This window comes from Ammospiza nelsoni, chromosome 10 (genome assembly GCF_027579445.1).
Source record: "Ammospiza nelsoni isolate bAmmNel1 chromosome 10, bAmmNel1.pri, whole genome shotgun sequence".
In the NCBI taxonomy this organism is placed as follows: Eukaryota; Metazoa; Chordata; class Aves; order Passeriformes; family Passerellidae; genus Ammospiza; species Ammospiza nelsoni.
The window spans coordinates 4,710,670-4,736,244 of NC_080642.1; the positions used below are offsets into that span (position 1 = coordinate 4,710,670).

The 25,575-nt window shown below is 41.7% G+C and overlaps 1 protein-coding gene across 1 annotated transcript in view; it reads left to right on the top strand.

Moving 5' to 3' along the window:
- FNDC3B (fibronectin type III domain containing 3B) overlaps window positions 1-25,575 on the top strand; it is a 187,439-nt gene that overhangs the window by 23,389 nt on the left and 138,475 nt on the right. The window contains exons 2-3 of the mRNA XM_059479160.1: window positions 13,825-13,963; window positions 21,659-21,734. Coding sequence (XP_059335143.1) covers window positions 13,853-13,963; window positions 21,659-21,734 — 187 coding nt within the window. The 5' untranslated portion in view covers window positions 13,825-13,852. The remainder of the gene's footprint in view (window positions 1-13,824; window positions 13,964-21,658; window positions 21,735-25,575) is intronic.

A 25,575-nucleotide genomic window follows, 5' to 3' on the forward strand; every position in this document is an offset into this window, starting at 1 on the left:
TGCCACTGATTAGGTTTCTTGAATTCATGCTTTAAAAAAACCTTTGTGACCTCTACCTTGCATTTGACTATGTGCTGTACTGATTTTCAAGTAAGTGCCTAAAATAAAGACTTTATCGTTGTCTGGCATAGCTATTTCTATTTGGGATGGGGAGCTCGCTTGCTGTAGTTCTGCATTACCAGTTTGCCAGTGACTGAGTAACTTGATGACAAATGTAGATCCCTGTTACAGTATCAGTTTCAGGTCTGACAGCTGGTGTGTATAATGTTTTACTGCACTACATTTCTTTTCCTGTGCTGATTCTTCCTTGAGGGAATGGTGACTTCTGAGAGTGAAATTCCAGTCTGTTAGCTGGTCTAAAAATCCTACTGGCTCATCAGCTGAGTATCTGTGATGTTAGATACCTCCACATTTCTGCATTTTTTGAAATCAGCTTTCTGTTAATCTTCAGGAATTCTTAATCCTCAGTGATGCTTCAGTATTAATGCTGTAAGCAGAATGCAGTCAGGGATTGTACAACTGCCTTTTCTTTGTTTATTATTAGCCCAAGTACTCTGTCTACAGATAGGAGGCTCAACCCACTACTGTTTGTCATAAGAAGTAAATTACTAGTAACAGACTGACTTTCCTTAATTTGATCAGTTCAAGAAGTGTTCAAAAAAAGCCTTGAAGACTAATGTACCTTGACATGTTCTTAATAATAAACATGTTACAATCTGCTCAATTTAGATTAATATGGGTAGCTCATCTGTTAGTTCAGACCAAGTACTCTTTCGAGATTTCTATACTACTGATGTATGTCCATGAGAAGAGGGGAAAATTAGAGCATCTCTTCAGCTTCAGATTTAAAGACAAAAGTTGCAACAAGCTGAGGTTCTGATGGAATTAGTAATAAATCTTGTTCTGCACTTCCTTGAATAGAGAATATGCTAAGGGTAAAGCAGCTGGTAGTTGTGCTGAATTTCACAGCACTAACTTGTGAGTATTTAAAACTGTGGTGCACAGTGATGACTTTGTGCAGAGCTGTAGCACTGATTTAGATGTGCTGTGCTCTGTCAGGCTCTGTGAGCTGTGAGGTACCTCTGGCACCTGTGGGATGGTGAGGGGCAATCTGTGATTTAGATTGTTCATAGCAGGGCTTGATGCAGCAGCACCTGGGAACGCAGAGCAAGGTTAGAGAAAAATCAAACTGTTGAAGTTGCATCTGGGGTGATGGGAAAAAATAGTCCAGATTCATTAAGGATGAGGGTATTTCCTTAGTGAGCACTGGGAGGAGGATGAGGCACTGAACAAGTGTTTGGTTTTGTGGGTTTCTCTGCAGCATGCACCTCTGCTCATGCTCTCACCAGCAGGTTAAACCTCCCCTGAACACCCAGGCTGTTCTCCTGTACCAACCTGGAGGTATGATTAGGGACTGGAGAGAGAAATGGGAGGAGGAATATGTTCACATGAGAGAGAGTGTGGGAGTGCATTTTTTTTTTTTCAACATGGGTCTATTACTTTTGGGAATATTTATAAAAATTGTTGCATGGACATGTCATCTTCCTCCCCTGCCCCAAGAGTAATATGCCATGGTGTAGGTAGAGAATAATATCAGTTTTACTTATTTTTTTAAACCCGATATTGGCATGTTAAATGATGACAAAGTGTCCTCCCCGTGGAAATGGGGAACAAATGTAATCTGCTTGAATCTCTGGATCTGTGAAGCCTTCAGCTGGGAGAACAACTGGTGTTAATGGGTAGGTGTTTGCCACTGATTAACTGTGTACTGCATTGTTAAGGTGGGTATCTGTGTGGGCTCTGTGCTGCCAAAATGTGACTGAACTGGGTCAGAATGTAAATATTAAAGAGTTGAGATTGTGCCGTACTTTCGGTGATAACACCTGGGTGTTCCAGCTTATTCACACAGACTGAGTATGCCTCCATAGAGCTCCCTGGGAGTAAAACCTTGTTGGGTCATGTGTCAGTTAGATCATTCAGGTAAAATTGAGCACAACTAAATTTGACTGGGAAAGCTTTTTTCCTTGCTCAAGTCCTGTGCTAATGTGGTCAAAACCCTAGAGGCAAACTCCTGCATTTGCTGATATTCTGATCTTTCTGCCCCCACTGTCAAAAAAGAGCTGCTGTCAAGCCACATCGAATTTTTCAATTTATTTATATACGTATATACTATATTTGACCTCGACTCAGTGTAAGTCTTTGCTCCATCAGGATTTCTATGAATTTTTCTTGCAGTAGGCAAAGTGAGATGCATGTCCAATGAAATGCAAAGGCTGTCAGGGCATGTGGTGGTAAAATGCTTTATATTTATGAAAGATACTGTAGGGAAAAACCTCCAGAGAATTAGCCTTTCTTGTAGTTTCAGTGTTTTTTATCACTTGGCTTTCTTCCAGTTGAGTTATGAGATGGGTTTTCTTATATTTGAAAGACTTGGGTGTTTTGTTCTCACCTGTTTATTGAAATTCTGTGGGTGAAGTATATATTTGTATCTTTTCCCCAACCCCCCAAAACTGCTTGCTGTTAAGGTAGTTTTCCCCACTCCTGTATGCTAACCAAACTCATTTCTTGAAATTCAGCTTTACATATTTTGGGATGCAAGGCTTATTTTTTTCTGTGCCTTTCTGAAATACTTTAATTTTTGAATTCTAGCTAGAATTATAAATGAAAAATTCATCGGAGAACGTGGTAGGGGCTTTTTAAAATTGTCTTCCCAGAAAGCTGAAATCCTGTGAATGGTTATTGCTAAAGAGTTTGTGTAACAAGACTCAAAGATAAGCTCTGCTTTACTGATGATGAATTCATTGCTGCTAGTCTGCCCTGAGCTTGTACAATGGATCCTACCCCATGTTATAAAGTGGCAAAGAGGTTGTTTATGCCAGCCTGGGAAACAGATGAAGTTGGAATGGTGTGGTGCATCCATGGGACTGGGGATGCTGTTACAGGGCCAGGGAGAGGGAAGGATAAACTCTGGTGTCTCACAGAGCAGTAATAAAAGTGCATCTGTCTTAAAAAGTCACAAACTTTCTTTTTCCTCGTGACAAACCTTAGTAAGACCAACCTCTACAGAGAACAGCTTGGAGCAGGCTGCCCAGGGAAGTGGTGGAGACACCAGCCCTGCAGGCACTGAAAAGATGTGTAAATATGGCATGTAAGGACATGGTTTAATGGTAGAAGTGGAACTGCTCAGTTAGCAGTTGGACCCAGTGGTCTTAATGGTCTTTTCCAACCTGAACAATTCGTATTTTTTCTTTCTGTGGTTTTCTTTTCTGTATTCGAATAGACTCTCGACTCCTGCACCTCTAAAATTTTGTAACTGGTTACAGAAATTAATTTCTCTGTAACAAGTGTAACAAGGACAAATGAAACTTCAGGTACGTGTGACATGAAGCTTGAAAGTTTGTTTTGCTTTCTGCTGCTTGTCTATTTAAGTTTTTTTGCTTGACTGGAATTTTGTCATCTAAAGGATTTGGAAAGTTCACTTGAGCTTCAAGGGTTTAATTAGCTTCATTGGAGCTGTGTGTGCTTGTATCAATAGGGAAATATAAAAAAGAATGACTGTCCCCTTTTTGATTAAATACAAACTTGGCATTAAAAAAAATTCAGTCTGCAGGAATTTACTTTCCTTTATTTAGCTCACCTTGGTTCTTATTATTGGCTCATATATATATATATATATATATATATATATATATATATATATATATACTTTCCACAGCTTTCTTTGAAGCCCCTTAGTATTACTGCTCATACCTGAAAGCTGTAAGCTGTAGTACCAAAGTCAATAGGTGAAATATTAGGAAACTTTAATTAACAAAGACTTGTAACTTATTAATGAGTAACCCCTGTAACTGGTGGGATTGGGGCTGCTCTCTTTTGACTTCACCCAGGGTGGGAAGAGCATCTGTCCTGCTGGCACCATGCCTGCCTTTCAACCAGCACCTCTGGGTTTGGTGTAGGTTTAAGTGCTGTAGGTTTCCCAATTCATAAGACAAGCTGTTCAATACTTAAGTGTATTTATTGTTATCAAAGACCAATACAATTTGTGGAGAATCATTTTCATCTTTCCCATTGCCTGAATGATTTGGCTGAGTATGGGAATGCATTTAGGAGGGTGAGGATTAACACTGAAAGTGGATATGGACCCCCTGAGTGCTGGGACACCCCACTGGATTCTCCTTTCTGTATAAACAGAACTTTGTTTCTCCTCCAGTCTGTGTTACAAACTGTGCCCCACTTCAGACAGGTGGCAAACCCCAAAGGTTTTCCGTTTTAAACCATTTAATCAATAACCTGAGCTTTCTAGCTGCAGCAGGTGACGCATTCAGCACAGCATTTTCTGTCTAAATAGAGACTCATTGTCTCCCCACCCTAAAGAAAGCAACCTGCCTGGTATTGTGCATTTAGAGATTTAGGGTTTTTTCATTCATTGATGGTTTATTATCATTGGAGATAAAAATCTGATGCCCAGAGTGGGAGAGACTTCTTTCCTGTAAGGTCCTGGATACCAAAATTATTCAGTCAAAAATGGAACAATGACTTGACTTTGTGAGTGTGGTTTCTCTTTTGCTGGTGAGTTTCAGGTCTTTGTTTAATGTGAATTCCTGTCTATCTCCAGTTAGAAGAAGCCTTCATAGGTGGCATACTGTCTTCATTTTCATGAAGCAGTTCAGAAAAGTAGATAAATCCTGATAAATGTACTTAATGCTGTGTGAAAGTGATGGTGTATTAATATTTTTTCTCTTGATGCTGGAAAGTTATGGCGTGGTGGAGTTTGGGTGGTGGGTCTTGGGTTGGTTTCCTTGTTACTGGTGTGGTTTAAGCGCTTGGATTTTTCAGGTCTTTGTTTAATGTAAATTCCTGTCTCTCTCCAATTAGGAGAAGCCTTCATAGGTGGCACACTGTCTTCATTTTCATGACACAGTTCAGAAAAGTAGATAAATCCTGAAAAATGTGCTTAATGCTGTGTGAAAGTGAGGGATGGTGTAATAAAACTTTTGATGCTGGAAAGTTATGGCATGTTGGAGTTTGGATGGTGGGTCTCAGGTTGGTTTCCTTGTTACTGGTGTGGTTTGAGCGCTTGGGTTTTGTGAGCAGGATGACAATGAGGGGCTCAGCTTTCCTCCTCCATGAGAAAGCTCTGGGGCAGCCTTGCAGAGGTGCTGCCCCGTGTGAATGCTGCTCCTGACTCCCAGGGAGGAATGGGAGATCTCTGCGGAGCTCTTTCCCACAATAACACAATGAGCCACTTTGTCAGCCCGGAGTCAGGTTAGCGGGGAATGGCGACAGCAGCCCAGTTTGTGTTGCACAGAGGTGTGCTGAGACCTTGTTGGAAATGGGATTTGGTATGCAGGCTTTTCAAGAGCTGCAGATTGATATGGTAGATAGCCTTTTTTTTTTTTTTTTTCTCTCCTGCCTCGTAGTTTAATTAGGGGTAAAAAAAAATAAATAATCCCCACCCCATTGATTCCACTAGATTCCCCATTGCACAGGAACTCCAGGAGAGATAACCAAGGTCTTTGTGGTATTATTGCAGAGAGATTATTATTTGAGAGAGCAGAGTGGAAGGGGAGGGTATTTATCGACAAATGCTGTGCTTATCAACCTGTAACCATGATTAATACTTTGGCTATTAAGTGGAGGAAGAAAGCAAATAGATGAAGCATACCTGTGCCTTATCTGACTTTCACCTTTGTGCAAGAATGTCTCTTTGCATAGAGGTTCTGCCCGTGTCCCTGGGCACGTTCCTGGGCTTGCAGCCCTGATCTGGGGGAATTCAGGACTTAATAAAAGTATTACAAGTGTAAAGATGTGCTCTAGTGCAAATGTTTGCAGGATCAGGGCCCAATTTGTAGACAGATGTGGGTCTGAGTTGAAGGGAGTTTCTCCTCCTCACACAAATTGCTTCAAGCAAATAGAAGGTTATTCCAAATGTGTTTAAACTTACTGAAGATCTTGCTAGAGTGTGTGAATTTTACTTGCAAATTGCTTTTGTCAGAAGCAGTGCAGAGTACAGAGAACCTGGAAAGGGTGATCATTTAGTTAGGAAGTGTGCAGTTTGTCTCTGCTGCGTAGATTGGCTCTCTGCACTTAGGGGACCAATTTGTGTGCTGGGTGTCCCAGTTTGTGGAGGGAGGGCTGCTGGGCCACTGTCATCCTCCTCTCCTTGCCCTGGCAATGGGGCACCACAGCTGGAGGAGCTATGTGCTTTCATGACCTGTGGAAGGGCAGATGTCATCAGAGAATCACAAGAGTGGTTTGGGTTGGAAGGAATCTTAAATCTTCTCATTCCACCCCTTGCCATGGGCAGGATGCCTTCCACTATCCCAGGTTGCTCCAAGCCCTCTCCAGCCTGGCCTTGGACATTTCCAGGGATCCAGGGACAGTCTGTGCCAGGGCCTCACCACACTCAGATGGAAGAATTTCTTCCTAATTATATAATCTAGGTCTACTCCTGACTTGTGATCTGGAAAAGCACAGATATGTTGAGTGTGGTTGGGAGAGTGTGTTGTACAGTTGGCAATTAAACAGCTCCCAGAACTCTCTTAACTCAGCTGTCTCTGAGGGTGGACAAGCAGCAACAAATTAGCTTGAAATGTTAATTGCTGTTTGTATTTTTGGAAGTGCATAAGATAATTTCCCTTGAAAAGAGAAAAAAGTTTGAAGTAGTTGCTATTTTAAAGCCGAGTTGTGCCAAAAACAACACTACCAAAAATATTGGGGGGAAAAAAGGAATTGGCCACTATTGTGCAAGAGGAGTTAAATTCAGCCTATGGCTGCTTAGAAGAATTAGTGTGAAATGGTGTGAGAATTGTGTGCTTGAAAACTTCTCTATTTTTGCAGCTACATCCCTCATGACTCCCTTTATCCGTTGTGATTAATACGGAGGAAGGTGAGGAAAGAAAGGTGTGAGAACAAAGAAGGAAAGGAATATAAATAGCAAATATGACTGACTTAATTTTCAGATTGAAGAAGCAGCACAGAAAAACCCACATGGTGAGAGTGAGTTGTACACAAGTTGTCTCTGCAGCTTGCTGTAGCCGTGGTGTGTTTGCATGTTTTGGAATTGATTTTTGAGCAGCAGATGAATTTGCTGCTCTAATATTATTTGCAGAAGTGAGAATGCTGTGGAACCATTGGATTAGCTTGTCTGCCTGTGGCTTTCTGCTCAGCCATATCTAATATAAGCCTAATAAAAATTTTGAAGGCCTGTTTCACCCGTGGTGTATTTTATTTCCTTAAATGTAGTTACACCAGGTTTGCACATGAATGTGATGGCCCTCTGGCACTGCACACCCCAGGCGTGGGTGGTGCTGGGAGGAAGGCAATCTTGCTTTTCCTACATGAGTTTTCACAAGGTTTCCCCCTGGAAAACCAAGGGGGAAAACCCCTAGTGGGGTGAGGTTTTCCTTTGGTAGAAGACTCCTTTGTGTGCCAGGCTGCTTTATTCCAGTTGTTTCATCAGAGCTATTATCTGCTGATTAGTTGTACTTGCCCTGTGAAATAAGACACTTGCTGCATGATGCAGTTTGACCTGATATCCATATTCCTGATGCTCTTTTCTGGTACGTATTTGAAGTTATTTGGTTATTCCATTTCTTCCTAGGGTTAAGCTAGGAACAAATTCTTAGTAGTTTTTCTGTTCCTGAATGACAAACATTTCCTATGAGGGGTGTGCAGCTGGTTACAGCACAAATTTGTTGTTCTTTAAGATAACGGAGTTTCAAGCCTGGAAAATTTGAGGTCAAATTTTAGGTCTAAATAAATGCAAACTACTGAAAATCTTCATATCGTTACCCTCTGGATTGCTGCCTTGGGAATCTAACCAGTGTGGGGAAAAAAACAACGTTAACTTTCCTTGATCCTGCACGGAATTGAACACTGCTGATAATTCCATCTTCAGAGATGGAATTTACCACGCACGTTGAAATCTGTTGTTGTTTAAGTAAACTAGAGGGGAATAAACCCACTGATTAATGACAGTGGTTAAGTTTTGAGAGGATGTTTATGCTTTTCAGCTTGCTGGAGATAGGATCCAGCTACTGTGGCCTTTTTCTGTGAAATGGCACAGAGAGCAAGCAGCAGGCATTTCACTACCTCTTCATAAAATGCCAGTGGACTGTGTGTATGTATTCCCTCTAATCTGTTTTCTTTTGTCATAACAGATTTTTAGAATTGCATGTATTTCTTCAAAATTGTTATGAACAAGCCCGGCTGTTTGGGTGCTTCCAAATTAATCTACCGTGTTTGTAATTAAACAGAGAAGGAATGTGTTCAGGTTTCAGTGGCGCTGCAGACGGATGTGATTTAACTAAACTAATGAAGGCACATCAGACAAGACAAATTCCAGACTGTTTGTGCCTTGACCAGCCATCTGTGCACATACCTCCAGGTACTGCTCATGTCTCAAGAGGCTTTTCTACATGAACAATTATTACCACTCCTCTTTGAATTGGAGTGGCAAGCCATGGCAGGAGTCTCCTGAAAGCAGCTATATTTACCACTCTGCTTTTCAGTGAAAAATAGAATTGTGATATGTATGTTTTAATTAATCCTGAATTTCAACGTGTGCTGTACAAAATACAGTAGGAAAATGGGGCAGTGTGAGAGTTTTGGCATCTCTTGCACATGAATTCTAGCATCAGCAGGAATGTGCAGAAGGAGCACTCCTCATTCAGAGCCTTCCTAGTGGGTTGTAGATCCATATTAAATTCTTAGTGTCTGGGAATATGTGTGCACAAATAAGACTGTGTATACATATTCTCCTTGTGCTAGCAATTTTTTTCCTAGTTATTTTTCTTTCTTATTCAAAAGGTTATTCAGAATTACTCTGGACAACCAGCCATTTCTTCAGCTATGTAATAACCAGCAGTAACATGATTTGACATGCCAGACTTTGATAGGATTCTTCAATTGCACGTATAATGTCCTGGAAAATAGCAAATAATTTCAGGACTATTTCTCTTTATGGAAGAAGAATAAGATATGCTGCAGGTAATGGCTTCTGTGAATACTCAATGACTTTTTAAAAAAAAATCTCATTATGTTTTACTGTCTATCTTTTCCAAAGTGAGTTTTTTGTCTAGAAACATTTGAGTCTTCCCTATTTTCAGGGCATGTGTTTCTGAAGATGTATTTAACTTCTCAGTGTGCCAGGTGGGACTCCCTCTGACACGAACCAATGATTCCATACACATCTTTTAACCATGGCAAAGCCCTTTTTAGCAATTCCTCCTGCCTCTTGTCCTGGTTATAACAACACAAGTGTTTGAGGGTTGGTGCAGTGCAGTGGATGGGGACCCCTCCTGTGTTCACATCAGCTGTGCAGGCCATGCTGGAGGTTTTGGGCTGGCCATGCTGTCAGGATGTGGTTTGGAGGATGCAGATCAGATGTCACAAATCCTTTTCCTTTTGGGTCAGAGAACTGCCAGTTTCTGGGCATCCTCACTGCAGAACCTGCTCTGCCAGAGACAATGTCTGGCCCGGGGGGAGGAACAGTTGCCTTGTGGCTGCTGGTCAGCAGGGCACTTATCAACAGACTTTGGCTTTTGATAACACCAGAACTGGCCTGGCCCGTGGCTGTAAAGGGCTAAGTGGGTTCCTGTAGTACGTGTATTAAAGGAGTATATTGGACTGTGTAACCCTGTGTGTGCCATCTGTGTGTGAACTTTGTCATGGGGAAGTGGCAAGGGTTTTTTTGGTTTGGTTTTTTTTTTCAGGCTGGAAAGAGAAAATTCTTCTATTTTAAGTTTATACTTGTGTGCGTTTCAAGTATTTTTTTTTAATCAAGGCTAGGATTGAATATGGTGTAGCTTTTTATTCTTTTTGCAGTGTGTTCTCTTCTAGTCAGGCAGAATACCCCTAAATATGCACTGCAGGAGTAAAATGTGTGTTTAGCACTGAATTTTAGTTGTATATTAAATAAACCTGGGTATGTGGCTCTACTTAGTATTGAAAACTCTCTGTCCTTGCCGAAGTACAACTTCTGTAATTCCAGATGATTGTGATAAAAAAGCAGAACACTTTGTTCAGGAACTTTTAATGGTCTGCTGCAGGGAAATAAAAATCCAGTCTTTGCAAAGAACAGTCACAGGACTCAATATTCACAACTCCTCTTGCCTCTGCCAGGTTCTCTGCATTCGTCTGCCATAGCTGGAAGAGGTTCTTTGGCTTTGTAGAATACAGAAGGTAGGAAGAAAATCACAGAAAGAAAAATGTTCTTGGCTTCCAGCCCTATAAATAAGCATGGGTGAAGAAACCTTCTAGGAAAAGTAGAATTGGGTATCTTGATGTGGTTCACACTGCTTTAGGAATTTCAGGAAAACTGACGTAACCTGTTGGGTCACGTTGTTTGACCATACATGGACATTGGGTTTTAGATAGTTACACTTCATTCTTCTGTGTGTTTTAGTTTTCTCTCTGGTGTCATGTGCAACTAATTTATGTATTGCTAATTCACATATTGAATTAATTTAAGGAAATGGAGTCATCTCGGGGATCAGTAGAAGGCTGCGGTACTGAATTGAAAATCAAGTTTGCAACAGTAACTTGCAGACATCAAAAGATTTGGAAGTTTTGTTTGGGGACAGAGACATCAGACTTGGATGGTTGTTTCTTCCTTGCTCCACAGCAAAGTGGAAAGCTGTGATTTCCATATTCCTGGAGGAAGCTAGACAGGGAGATGCAGCCTCTCCCTCCTTGTTGGCGTTGTTGTGACCTGTCCCAGCCAAACCTAGGGAATGTAGACGCACAGGAAATATCTTTTTAAAATTTAAATATAGTCATCTTTCTAGACAAAACCCCAAATTTGAGTTAGTACCTGAAAAAAAGGGCTGTGGGTTAGTATTTGGCAGTTCATATTTTAGCTAAGGAAGAATTCTCATATCCTGGAATGTGACCTGGCTCTTTGAGCCGTGTCTGGTGTTTTCTTCTATCGATGTTCCCAATTTGCAGGGAGAAAAGAAATTCATTCAGACCTCACTTTCTTTGTATTAATCAGCTTTGCATCCCTGGAGGGAGGAGGAGCAGTGGACTTTAGGAGGGGTGTGAAAGCACAGCTAATAAATCTGTTTTAAGTAGGATGGGTGAACAAATAAGCTCAAGAAGTGTGTGAGGCCCGTGTTTCCAAAGGGTTTGGCTTTGCAGTGATGTCTGCCAGCCTCATGGTAGATGTCCTCACTCTGCCTGGAGTACATCTTTGTGAAATAATGCCAAAATTCCTGCCAGTGGCTGTGCCTTGTAGGCAGCACTGCTGCTGGTATCATCTCTGGTGAGGTGGTACCACACCTGGCAAATAGAGGAAGCCCTTTTTATTTATGTTTTCTTTTTCTTTTTGTTTTCTCCTTTCAAGTGAAGCAAGCGTAGACACGGCTGTAGTGACAAACCATTAATAAAGCAAAAGGAATGTAGCTGCAACACTTTAAATAATGACACGTAGCAAATAAATGTCAACATCTCCGTTGTTGTGCCTGGAATGGAATATTACTTGGAAAATATGTTGCTTCAAGCTACAGTATGGGTTTTTTTCCTCAAGAAAATAGTATCAGTGTGATGTTTAAACAGTTAAAGCTTGGCTTTTGGATTCAGACTAAATGAACGTGTCATTTGTTTGGGGATTGGGGTTTTGTTTTAATGGGTTTAAAATGGTTTCTATGAATGTTTTGTTCTTTACAAATGAACTTTGAATGTGAATATATACATTTGCACACAGGACAACTATAGATGCATAAATAACTGCATGTATAGCCAGAATAGTTGGAGGTACAGCTGGCTATTGACTAAATCAGTCTGTTTCCTGAAAGCTGTTCATTCATGTGCTCTCTGGTGTTCATTATTGGGCTCTTTCAGTCCTTTTCTTAATCTCAAGCAGTTAAGAAATGGCTCAAAATCTCACATACTCTCTTTTTCCTTGGTAAACAAACAGAACCCCCAAAAAGTGAAGTTACACTGCCCCGCTCCCCCTCTTCTACCCCCAAATCCCAACACCTGTGAATATTGTTGTTGGACTCAGATGTTTCTCAAAATTAAAACCTGAAACTGTGGAGTAATGAGAAGCAAAAGCTTTAGGATGTACCATCTCAACAACAGCTGTGTCCCAGGCTTCTGGAGAGCTTCTGTTCTGTAATTGAGTCTTGGATAAAAGGAGGGATTTAATTTAAAGGTGGATGAAAATACATTGCCTCTGTTTATGTCTTGGTGAAGTGATGATTAGAACAGTGGTGTTTTCTCACAGCTGAGAACAGTGGAAAGAGCTGTGAGAGTTGTGCTAAATTTGGTGCTGAGTTCAATTAAAATGCTGGTCTTTAGCTGTGTGGCTGGAGGTCACATTGCTGGGTTTGCACACCTTCTGGAAAATAAATGTACTTTCAATCTTCTGGTTCCCCTTTGAAGTGAAGGGGTCCATTTGATGACAGTGAAAGGATAAGACACGTGATTCAGTCTGTGTGGGCACTGCCATCACTTGTAAATCACACAAGTGCTTTTCCTCAGGAGCTGGAGGAGCTGCTCTTGGTCAGGCTGGTGTTTCTGGTCATGAGGCTGTGCAGGTGATGGGATTGCAAAGAGCTCTGGAAGAGGTTGATGAAAATGAAGACAGTGTATTTCAACTAAAGTAATAATTTAGTTGTTAAGCTAAAAAAAAAAATTAAAAAAAAAAGTCCAACAGTATTTGGGGCCAAGGAGATATAAGATATGCAACATCCAGCATCCATGGAATGGGATGCTCCAGCCCTGGTGAGGCTGGCTCAGTCCTTCATCCCCTCTGAAGCAGCTGAGTTAAACTCCTGGTTTATGGCTCTTTAGTTATGCCCCATGCTCTTTGCCAAAAATTCCTCTTTCTGTACTCTGGAGTACTCTGATGATCTTGTGCCAGCTGATCACCTATGCTGCCACCGAAGTCACAGCATTTTTTTTTTTCTGACCTGAGTTTGGGATGTATATGAAATGGTTCAGGATGACATTGGGATTCTCTGGCAGGAGGTGTACTAAGGAGGCTGCTCACCCCTGGACATGTGAGGTTGCTTTGCTTTAGGAGCTGTTGTGCAGAAGTCGAGATAAGCTGTGTGATGAGATCATCCATGTTATTCACTAGAGCTGTGTTATTGCCCCATAAACCAGCATGATGATACCCTTAACACTGAATTAAGACTTATTTTTACAGGGCAGCTTCTCATGGCTTTACTGATGCTCGTGTATCACATCAGTTAGCTGTGAGAGGGGGAGGGTGTGCTGGAAGTGATGTGTGATTTTTCACAAATCCTTACGTGATGTCTTCATTTTCTGTTGCCCTTCCTAGAACGGGGTGTTCAGAACATTGGGATGTGCTGTCCCTCCTGCTCCAGCAGAACTCTTAATCCTTTTGGGTCGTGATTAAGTGCAAGTCAGGTGTCTGGTCTGTGTTTTGTAGTGGCAGTTCCCACTGTTTACAGGGCCCTAGAAAGAAAATAAAGATGTTTGGCTTTGAAGTGTGGCTGTTGAGTGAAATTGCTGTAGCATCTTAACCCGTCTGGGTAATTCCAAGAGCTGTGGCAGCAAGCAGGATGGTGATTTAAGAACAAAACTCTGCGTCTTAGAACCTGCCTATTTCGGCAATGAAGGCTGAGGTTTATAACTGTGGGAAAGAGTGGAAATCTGGCTACTTGGTTTTTGGAATTCTTGCATGGAAACTTGACTTCCCATGCTCTTGTTCTAACAGTTAAAACCTGCATTCAGAGCCTTGAGCTCCTGTTACAAAACCAGGGCTCCTGCTGAAGTTCCTGAATGGCAGAACGACCTTGTGAAGTGCAGCAGGGCTTCTGCAGGGTTTTTAAATGCTGTTTTCTCTTGCAGGAAGTCCGTTGAGGAAAATTCTCCATGAATGTACGTCACAATGATGATGACCGACCAAATCCCGCTGGAGCTGCCGCCGCTGCTGAACGGGGAGGTGGCCATGATGCCCCACATCGTGAATGGCGATGGATCTCAGCAGGTCAGAAACTGCCTGCCTTAAATTAACTTATTTCTGGGTCAACAAGACGTGTTCAGTATAGGGAAGATGGTTTTCCATAGCGCTAGGGAGTGCGGAGTGTTTCCTGGGATGTAGAAATCTGCTTTTCCACTGAAAAGACTTAAAAAACAATGATTAAGGTGTACCATTAAATTGAATGGTTTTGTTTGCATGTGTGTTCATTGAAGTAAAAATAGTGGAAAATGGCTATAAATGCTGCATATTTGAGGGCTTTGCAGGAAGTTAGTCTTATCATTTAGTTGTGCTCACTCTTGTCCAGACATCTTACTAGCATTTCTGGTGAGATTTTAAGATTTTAAAAATGCTGATCTGAGAAAAAAATGGAAGTAAGGAAAGAAGTGGAGAATAGCAGTGATGTGTGATATTCTTTGCTTACCTCACTATACCTTTCCCAGCAGGCCCGTGTGCTACCCTGTGCTTCATTGAAAGAAGCAGGTGTGAATTTTGAGTGGGTTATTGAACAAAGGCAACTTTACAGTTTGCTTTTATTTTTTTTCCTGGGAGATGCTCTCTAATAAGCTTGATGAGAACTTGGTGGAATGATCCTGAGACCACAGCAATGCCTTCATGTCACCATACAGCCTGGAGGTTCAAGCTGGCTGGGTGGAACATTCCCAAATGTGTCATCTGGGGTCAAGGAGTCTCTTGGGAGAACATCTATCTACCCTGGCAATATTTTTGTGCTGCTCAATTTGGTTCTCCCCTTAACATAAGAAATTTCAGCCAACTATTGTAACAAAGGTAGAAGCAAGCTGTCCTTCTTGAATCAATATAAGAGGTCATTTTGTTACTTCTTGTTCCCTGGATCATTTGTTCCTCCTGCCAAGCTGTGTTTTGAGTTAGACCAGCCTCAAGAGGAAGAATAATTTCTGCTTTCCTGCTGAGCTTCTAAGTATTTTTAGTTATCTGAAATCTCATTATGATGTAGACTTTCATTGTTGTGATTAGGGTTTTTTTTTGTTTAAGTCGTTTTTGCCAAGTGTGCTTTGATTTGAAAAAACCAGAAAGGAATGCTTTCAGTGGCTGTATTTACCAAATTCAATATTGCTACACTTAGATGAAGGAACAATTTTATTCATACTGGAAAGGATAATTGTTCTTTAAGTACACACTTTCCTCCTTGCTGGAAACCACTTGCCAGGTCAGACTGTCCTGTCAGTGTGTCCTTCTGTGTTCCAGAAAGAAGTAAGTGAAATCTTCTGAGCTCTCCTTTGAGATGGTGCTCTAAGCCAAATCTTTCCCCATCTTTGATGATTCAGCTGCCTGGCTGGGCAGGTGCCTCTGTTGCCTTTAAAGCAGTTTCTCAGCTAATGTTTTGCATTAAAAAGAGTTGCAGGTGCACTGGAAGCAGATTGCTTCTTGCTTTTGCTGTGTTATGCAAGCACCACTCAGTAGAACAGTTCTGGGCTGGGTCCCTCTTCTGTGTGTTTGCTGGATGATGCTTTTAGATCTCATCTCCTTATTTCTCGAAGTACCTGTAGCTGAAATGCCAGTTTTCCATGAGACTTTTTTAGATTCTAGTCTGGATGTACCCTTCTCTGTTGCAAAGCTTAACTACCTCTATGCTTTGTCATTTTCATCCTACTCCTGAAGCTTTAGGTGATGTCTTTGCTTTTTAAAAGTACAGTTCTAGAGATGGAATGAAGTTGGAATAAATGCTTTGTTTGATCTTTCCAAATGAACTATGTTAATTGCTCTTAACGTGGTTGTAATGTGGAAACAAATGATTGTTGAAAGAGATTTGTTTTAGGTACTTGTAAGGTGGGAAGAGGCTTCAGGATAGATTCACACAGGGACAACTTCCTTAAGAAAGATGGTTTGTATGACTCCATAAATAGGTTCTAGCTTTAGGAGGACACCCATTTACAGGGTGTAATTACAGTCTCCATTAGAAGCTGGTGGTGAGAAGGCATCCTAGCAGAGCTGGGGAAGGATGAGGAGTGTGGGGTTTTGCAGGCTGCAGGTAGGTCAGTGCCCCGTGCTTTGGGGCTGACAGAAGGGATGTTCTGACGGAGAATGGAGGCTCTGGGCACCCTGAATGTTGCTCACCTTTGTGTGTTACTGGATGTGTGGAGCCTCAGCTGTGCCAGCACCACAGAGCTGCATTAGGAGCTGTGCCTGGAAATGCTGAGCTCCAGGGAAAAGCCTTTCCTCAAAGGACCCGTTCTTACACACAGAATAAAGCAGACTGGAGCTGGTGAAACACCTTGGCCTTGCCAGCAGCCAGCTGGAGAGTGATGCAAAAGGCAAATCTGCCAGTGAACAGGCCTGCAGTGTAAGGCAATTGCATGGGAACATTCCCTTTCTTTATCTTCCTGAGAGTGAGGGCTGCAGAGCTGCACAAGGCAGGGCAAGGAATGTCTCTGCCTGCTTGACAGTAATCCCTCTCCTCTAGACTACCCAAAATGGCATTTCTAGCACTGACTTTCTTTTTCTTTTTAGTTTCCCACACTTTATTTCCACTACTGCCGACTGTGTTTAATGCTTTCATGTTGCTTCCAGAGCTGTTTCTGCTTCTAATCCACTTGTAACTCCTTAGGGGATTCAGGGAGCAATAATTAACCTTTTGGTCCAAGAATTTCAATGGTTTCCTGTAGGTACTCCACTACAAGCTCTAAAAAGCTTGGAGTATAAAGTGAAGGGGCAGCTAGCTGTGCTACAGCACATCTGTACAGAATGTTGGGCTAATTAATGGGGAAGTTTTATTTCAGCTTGGTTCACTCATTGCACCTGCAGAGGTGCAGCAGGTTTTCTGCTTGCCTGCTCTTTGTGAAGCTGTGTTTACCTGCCCTGTGGTTTTACCACTTGGCTTGAGCTTAGGCACTGTGCATAGTGCTGTGTGTGCTTGTTCTTGTCTTTTAGGGTCACAGGCTTCAAATGAGGGAGACAACAGTACAGCTGAATGAGGAACAAGATTTGGTGCTTTCCTGTGCGCCTTGCAAACAACCTTGAAAGCATTTCAGCTGGGTTTTGTACTGAGCCACAGTATCTGAGCTGAGTGAATGAACTTGCTGCCAAAATTTAGTTACTTCTTTGTGGTTTCTCCATTTATTAATTTATTTAATTTTTACTGCTTCTTTGGTGTGTGTGTTTTAACGTTGGATAAATCAGGAGGTTCGGGATCTGCCACTTGTGGGTTTTGCTGTAAAGAGCACTCATGGTAAAATGACTGAATTGCTTCATGCCTCTATTAATACCTTTTTTTGTCCAGTCAAAAAAAAAAAAAAAAGTGTTTTTTCAGATGCAATTGAAGCATTCATTTTAAAAAATCAGCTTTATTGTTTAAGATGTAGCATGTTCCCTGATTTTTCTTACTGAAGAGATGCTGGAAGTGTTTTCTTACTGAAGAGATGCTCTGTGTGACTGAGGGATGTGTTCCTGAGAAGAGTATTGCACACAGAATGCTGGGACTTCGCTGGTCCTTCCTGTGGGATGCACCTGGAAATTTATTGGGGCACAGTCTTTTAAAGTAGATAATGGAATGGATACGAGTGATTGCTTTATTTTCTCTTCCCAAAAGATGCAATGCATTCCATAAGTTATGTGCTGTAGAAACTGCAATTACAATAAATGTTAATGGTTTCAAGCATTTGTGAGGAACCTGTGGCTGGATCCCAGGTGTTGCCTGTGAAGTTGTGATGGGGAGCTGTATGAAGCATGATATATCTCATGGAAGGGAAAATTCTCCACACGGGAAAATGTTTAATTTGGAGTTTGAATAAGCCCTGCAAGCTGCTCTTTGTATTCAGTGAGGAAAATGTTCTCATAAGGGGGAAATACTTTAGGTGAGCTCTGGGGCTGAATAGCATTACATGGATTCAGGTGAATGTCATCAATCTCACTTTGAGAGGCCACAGAGCAGGTGGGGGATGATGGCCTACCTTGAGTGTCAATTTTCTGCTGTGGGCTCAAAATCTTGCATAAGTGAACAAGTAGTGTACAAAAGAGATAATAGTGTATGCCCTTGGTCCTTATCAGGTTGCATTTTGCCTTTGCACAAGTGTTTCCCCACAGTATTTGTAGTTTTATATCATGGGGTGGTTTGGATGGAAGGGACATTAAAGCCCATCTCTTTCCATCCCCTGCCATGGCAGGGACACCTTCCACTATCCTGGGCTGATCCAAGCCCTGTCCATCTTGTCCATGGACACTTCCATGGATCCAGGGGCATCCACAGCTTCTCTGTTCCAGGGCCTCCCCACCCTCTTAGTCAAGAAATTTCTTCCTGATATCCAATCCAGAACTTCCCAGAGTCAGTTTATTTATTTGTGAACCTGAGCTTATGCCTGCATTGGCTTTGTGGGTGCTTCTTTAGCCTCTTCCCCTGCTTCCCCTGGCCATGAGAGATGGATATTGGGAGCAAGGGAGGCACAAGCGACACGTGCTTGGCTTGTCGTGCAAACTTAGTCTGGACATACTCTGTGGGATTACAAATATTTATAGTAGCTATGCAACTCAGTCACATTCATCACTCAACAAACATGACTTTCAGCAAAATAGAATGACATTCTTAAATGCAAAATAAGTGCAAAAAGAGCTTTATGGAGATAACAAGCATTCTCTGAGGATGCAGCAGGTATAGCTGGGCTTCACCCCCAAGTGGATTAAACTGCTGAGTTAAGCATCAGAGTACTTTTTAGGAGAAAGACAAATCCTTTGGGGTTGTGCTGCTGATGCCCTGCTCCCAGCTGTCCTGTGCTCCAGCTTTTTGGATGGGAGGAGGCCAAGGACTGGAAGTGGGCTGGGGTGACCTTGGACATGAGACCACACCCTGAGATGCTGCCAGCCAGCAGTGAGGGCTCCAAATGACCCTTCAAATTCTTCTCCTCTGTTGCCATCTCATAATTGTGCATACTTGGGATGATGAATATTGGAAGAGGCATAGCACAATTAAAGATCATCTGGGTTTGTTTTCATTAAAATAGAGATGTTATCTTTACACTTTTTTTTTTTTTATTGCTTTCCTCACATTTTTTAATTAAAAGCTTTAGAAATGAGGCTTCTCCTGAAGATCCCTTGTGTGAAAGGAAAGGGGGGGAAGCTGTGTTCCAGGCTGCAGAATATGGTTTTGTTGTTTATGAGGAGTTGGGGAAAAATAAATCAGGGAATTAGTTTTATATACGTAGTGTGTATAAACAAAAGAAGTTGCAGTGTGCCTTGACATTATTTATCCCAGGCAACTGGGACAAGTCAGGGGTGTTGGCTGGAAGGTGCCCTATATATAAAATACTCAACATGTGCTGGCTTTAATGGTTTGGCCTCATTCCTGCATCTCTTTGGTCAGTGCTGTGAGCTCTGGGGGTTGTGTGCAGCATGAGGGGACTGGGTGGTGGGATGGGTTGTGGGGAGCACCCCAGTATTCCAATTTTGGGAAGAGAGGAGCTGGGGAGGGGTTGCAGCCTCTGGAATGATCGTGCCTGAGGAGCATGGTTGCTGCTCCCGGGTCTGAGCCACTTTGGTTTCATGTCCTCCCTCTGTGCCCAGCCCTTGCTCCGCTGTTGACCCACGTCAGTCACACCTTGGCTATTCCTGTTTGCTCTTGATATTGCTGCCTTCCCCCAGCAACAGCCTGTAAATGTTTTCTTGGCCTCCAAAGGTGGCTGATTTGAGCATCTGTCAGTAAGGAGTTATTTCCATATCTATAACATTTTAATAGAAACTGTTGTAGATAAGTGCCAGGCTCTGCCCACGGACTCTGATGGAGGGGCAAAGCTGTGTGGCTGCTGCTCTACAGGAAACAAATTTGTTACTGGAACAATTTGTTTGTCTTTAAAGCTCCTTAAGGATGATGCTGCTTCATTTTGACCATCAAAAGCAACAGCTGTGAATGGGAATATCACCTTTTTTAATGCAGAACCACAGGGAATTATTGTAAAGGGACAACTGCAGGTGTGCTGATGTGGACACTTCTGCTGCTGATGGACTCCTGGGACAGGAATCTGTAAATTTTCTGATAACTCTGGGGTAGGCACATACCTTAAGTAGGGAGAGGAATCTGTCTGTCTTGCTTTAGGGAAAGGATGCAGCTTTACATGCATAGGGCATCGGTCTTGAGTAGAGTCTTGTGTTTTGAGGAGCTGGACCAAGTTCTTCCAAGTTGTGAAGGTCTTCTAATTTATGTTAATCCAATTTGCTAGTAAATAACCAGCTTTAAGGCTGTTGGTTTAGACAAATGTTGGTTTAATGCAAATGAGCTGATGAAATATTTCTGATTCTTGGCCTCTTTGAGTTCTGGTTTCTTGTTGATTGGTTGTTTTGGGGTTTTTTATTAAGCTGGATGACATTGCTTTGCTCTGCACATCTTTTGACCTGCTGCCCATGTCCTGTGGTGGATAATTCACGCCTATTCATAGCAGAAGAGCACTTAAATGCTGTCACTTAAATGTTGATTGTTTGGAGATTAGGGATGGAATGGCTTTGTGCCTTTTATCTTTTCTGAACCATTTATTGTGCTGTGTGCTGGACCAGATCCATCCTGATCAGTGCTCCCTCAGAAATGATTGTTCCAGACAACATAATGGCTTTCATATGTCATTTTCTGATTTCCAGCTTGAGCTTTAAAAATGTTGGTGAAATAATGGGTTTCTGTAGGATTACTGTAATTCAAAAGGTCATCTAGGTAATAATTATCTTATGCATTTGGCTTAAAGAATTCAGAAACACAACATGAATTCAAATTCTCTCTTTGCAGATTGAATGATTGAATTCTGCATGGAGATGTCCCAGAATATAAAGACCAGACCTAAATTTAGACAGAGCTTTCACAAAAAAATGTAGATTAATTTTGGTACAAATTGAAAATTTAATTTATATCTTGATTGAACTTCTGACAAAGCAGTTAGCAGAAGTGTGTTTAAAGTATTTTAGTGACAGTTTCACCAGCAGCAAGGTGGGATAAATGGTCTCTAGTCCTCAGTGATACTGTCCATTTAAGAAGGGATTCTAAATTCCAGATTTTAAACCCATTGTTCCAGACACCTGCAAATTTATAAAGATGATAGAGCATACTATGAACTGGACTATTTTGGTGCTTCCTGGTCCTTGTATTATCCCATCATCTGCAGGATTCAGCAATGGGAGACTGGGATGATAGTTTCATTATTTTAAAAATATTATATTTGTTAATAAATAGTTTATTACTGGTTCTGTGTGCAACTGTTGAACTGTGTGTGTGTCTATGGGTTTTGGTTAACTGAGATCGGTTACATGCAAGACTGAAATATAAATTGTTGAAAATATAATGGATCAAATCTCCAGAGCAAAAAACTTTTATTCCTGAACTTGAAACCCCTTTATGGGTTGGTGCTGCATATTGGTGTCTGTGAGCTCGCTGTTCTCGTGTGCCAGTGGTCTGAAGGTTTGTGTCCTTAGCTACCAGCATTTGGCCAAGTTAGACACACACCAAGATTTTGGTGTGGGACTCAAAGGCATAATTCTCACCTGTATGCAATTTAGTCACATCTTCATTTCAGCTCCAAAAATGCAGGTGGGTTTCAGATCTCTGCCTGCTCCTGCAGTCTGGGGTGTGATTATGCTGGGCTGTGGCCTCCCTGCTTCATCACCCATTTCAGAAAAGGGATAGCACAGTCACTGTTTCTGGGAGATTTCAATATTTGGACATCACAGTGAAACAAATGTTTATTTTTCTTTCTGCAGGTCTTTTTGGTTCAAGTTAATCCAGGTGAAACCTTTACAATAAGGGCTGAGGATGGAACCCTCCAGTGCATCCAAGGTAAGGGGATGCACAAACACGTGGATATCATTGCTTTGCTTTATGGAATACCTGTTCTGCTCCATCTCCAGAAATGTGGTTTGCAGCTCTGAGAATGCACTGAAGCACTGGGGAGTGAGAGCTTGCAGACGTGGCTGCTCTCTGTATTCTAGGAGCTCAGCATCTCAGAATGAGTCATGCATTTCTTGGAAGTCCAGGAGGATTTCTCCCTTCTGTTGTTTATCAGGCCCATCTTGCAGCCTCTTTACATCTTCTCTGTGACACCCCCTCCATTTAAGCACTGGAGGAGTGGGTGGTTCTTGCCTGAAGTTCCATCCCCATGGAAATGATGAATTAATAGTTGTTTGAGATAGACGTTACAGAAGCTTCCCTGAACACCATCCAGGGTTATTTGGTCTTGATGAGCAATAATAACAGCAATTTAAAGCTGCTTGTTGAGATTTATAGCCAACATGCTGTGTGGTAAGAAATTGGTCCATGTGGCAATTAACAGAGGAATAAAGCTGGCTACTCCTTTTATTTGAGAAGAATGCTTTATTCTGGCTTAGTACATGAAAGATTTCCATTACAAATATAATTATGACCCCATTTATTTATAATTTTGTCCATACTCAAAGTGGTGTTCAGGCAGTGTATTTAAATGAAGGCAACTTGAAGCCTCATGGTTCTGTATTCCCAGTAATTTAACATGTTTGTGCCAGTGGGACTTGTTTGGTACTCATCAGCAGTCTTTCATAAAATTTATTTAGAATTTCTAGCATAAGATTGTCTCCTTTTATTTGCTATAGCTGCAGAATTGACTGCCAAAGCTCATGTTTATTTGTATACACCCTTTCAGTTTGGCCTGAAAATTCTTGTTATTATTTTCAAGCTAAAGATTCTGATCCTGCTTTATTGTAAAATATTTTTATTGCTGAACTAAGGACATGCTTCAAACACAGGAAAACACCTGACTGTGCTGTTGGTGTGTTTTTTTTTTTTTTCTTTTGGTAAAGCAGCTCTTACCATGCAGTTGTGGTACTTGATAATGATCTATTGCAGATCTGTTGTAATGAGCCTGCAAATATACTGAGATTTGGATTTGTGACAGTTCTGGTTTTGTGCTCTGAGGTTGTTATAGAAGACAGGCTTATTTTGTGCGCAGTGTTTTTGGAAATTACACACCCCCTTGCTGCACAAAACTTAGTGTCTTTTTTTTTTTTTTTTTTCCCTGTGATAGAGTTTTTGGTGTGTTTAAAGGTTATGGAGTTTTTGGTGTGTTTAAAGGTTATGGAGTGTTTGGTGTGTTTAAAGGTTATAGGTGTTTGGTATGTTTAAAGGTGAATGTATTCCCTGTACATAGGGCAGCACCCAGACAATAATGTTGCATTTTCCAATGCTCCCACACTGCTCTATGATTAGCAGGATAAGCAATAATTTTAGCACTGTGTTAAGGCAGCATGAAAGTCTCTTTTTGGGCAGTGCCTCTCAGCTGGTAGCTCCCTGTGGAATAGATGATACTTGCTTTTTCCTTACTGCCACGTACTCAGGGTTATGAGATCAGATGTGCTGCTGAATATTCAGAGTGTGAAGGATGGCTTTATTACAAATTGGGTGATTCTCCTGAGTGCAGGGAGTGAACACTGTTAATAAAAACTGGAGATGTCAGGCTTGGTAACACTGAATTCTTCAGGATATACGAAAGCTCTTCCCATGTGACTGTTCTGCAGGGACAGCTAACTTTGCTTATGTAGAATAATTTTATTTTTTTTTTACTTTTTCACGTATGACCTTTTTGAGCAGTATGAAATCTTCAGGTTGTGCTCCTGGAGCCAGCTCTGGAAGCCCTGTGAGCCCCACTTTGTGTCCAGAACCCTGTTTGGCTCCACAGCTGTGGTGTATCTGTATATGCTTTAGGGTCTGAGGCAAAAACAACACAGGAGGTGATGACTTAGTGAACCTTCATTTGTCTTAGCAAGGTTGGAAAAAAGACACTTGCATGAGTAAAACCTCTGTGGAATATCCTCTGTTTTAAACACCCTGAAGTGTAATTAGGCACTAATTGAGTAATCACTGTTTTAAGCCAGAAAGAACAGATGCACATTTGAATGTTTCTGACGTTTTGGAGTGGTGGAGAAATCTCAAATACAAAAACTTCTTCCAGTTCCTCGAGGTTGCAGCAGTAAGATAATCAGTGAAAACTTTAAAAAAAATACAACCCCTAAATAATAAAAAACAGAAAAAAATGTACATTTTTAGCTGAGGATGCAAGGTGTTGCAGCAAGTGCTCTCTTCATTACGTACTTATTTTGTTTGCATATAATTGAAGGTGACTTTTAAAAGACAATGATTTATAAGCCCAGTAGATCCCGGTGTGGACCTGGATTAGGCAGCTCTTGGAGATGACGGTGGCTGGGAGAAGTTCAGCTGGTCAGTGGGCATGGAGAGGGTCTGTGATTTCCTTGGGAAGACCGATTTAAAGAGAAAATAAATAAAAAACCCCACAATAAATCTGGTCTTCTGGAGAAATCCAGCCCTTGAGTGCCCAGCCTGTGTGGTGATTTGTTTAGGGAAGCATCTGAGCAGTTCCAGGTGCTCTCAGCAGGCGTTGTGTTGTTGTCTGACTTCCTCAGGATTTGCCTTCTCCATCCCATGTGACAGCAGAGATGCTCTGCTGTGTGACTTTTGTAGCCTTTATAACAACAGCCAAATAAAAGAATAAAGAAAAGGAATGTCGGGGATTAATTGAGATTAATTTTTTAACAGTTGCTAGAAGCTGACCCAAGGCCTGGGGCTGCCTGTGTGGATGAGAGGCACAAGGTGCTGCCCAGCTGGGCTGTGGGATGGGGTGGAAACATAAAGCACATCCTTTATTCATGTGTGATTCCAGTCTTTGTTCCTTTCAGTCCGTGTGGGTGTTGATGACAAATCTCTGGTGTGCTTCCTTTGGGATTTCCCTGCTCACCCCGTGCTGCAAACACCCAGAATGAGCTGGGGGCTCTGCCTGCAAAGCTGCTCCTCTAGGGAGGTTCAGGGGAGGTTCAGGATCTCCATTCTGTGCCTTTGCAAGATGGAACATGTGTGTGTGCTCTGTCATCAGTGTTTTAAAAGCTGCTCATTGCAGAAAGTTTGACAGGTATTAAATACTTCATAAATGTGTCGATACTTTAAATGCTTCATTTCCTTTTCGCATATTCCCATTTTATTTGTCAAAAAATCAGGGCTTGGCTGTTGCTAGCTCTGCAAGAAAAGGACAAGGGCAGGGCATATCCTCAGCCATTTCTTTACTCAGCTGTTAACTGTGGACCTTGTATTTCCTTTGTATGAAAGATTGCTTCTAGCTAGTGCTTTGTGGTAACCACAATAAATGAAATATGGAGCAGAGTGAGAGCCTGGATCTGGTAGGAATTGAAACAGACCCCTGAATTAAAAAAAAAAAAAAATTATTCTGCTTTTTTAAATTTCAAAATAAATAGATCTCATGTGAAACTGACATGTTCAGGAAACTCACATTTCCCTAGTGGCTGATTAAATATGAGTTTTTTAGTCAATATCTTAAGATCTTTGGTAGGAACTTTTGTTGCTGCCTGAGAGTTTTGTCATTCACACTTGAAAAATTCAGTGTTTGTGCATAGTTTGGGGCAGTGAAGCTGTTCTTGAGAATCTGTTCAGAGCCTTTCCCTCCTGGAAGGCAATCATGCCAAGCTGTCACACCCCCTGTGGTAGGAATAACATGGGCAGAGTGATTGTTCTGGTGCCACCTGACCTTGCTTGTCACCCACATGTTGAAAATATGTGTACAGAGTATGCAGGCTGCATAAAGCTTCTATCCATTGATCACACAGAATTGCCCAATTACTGC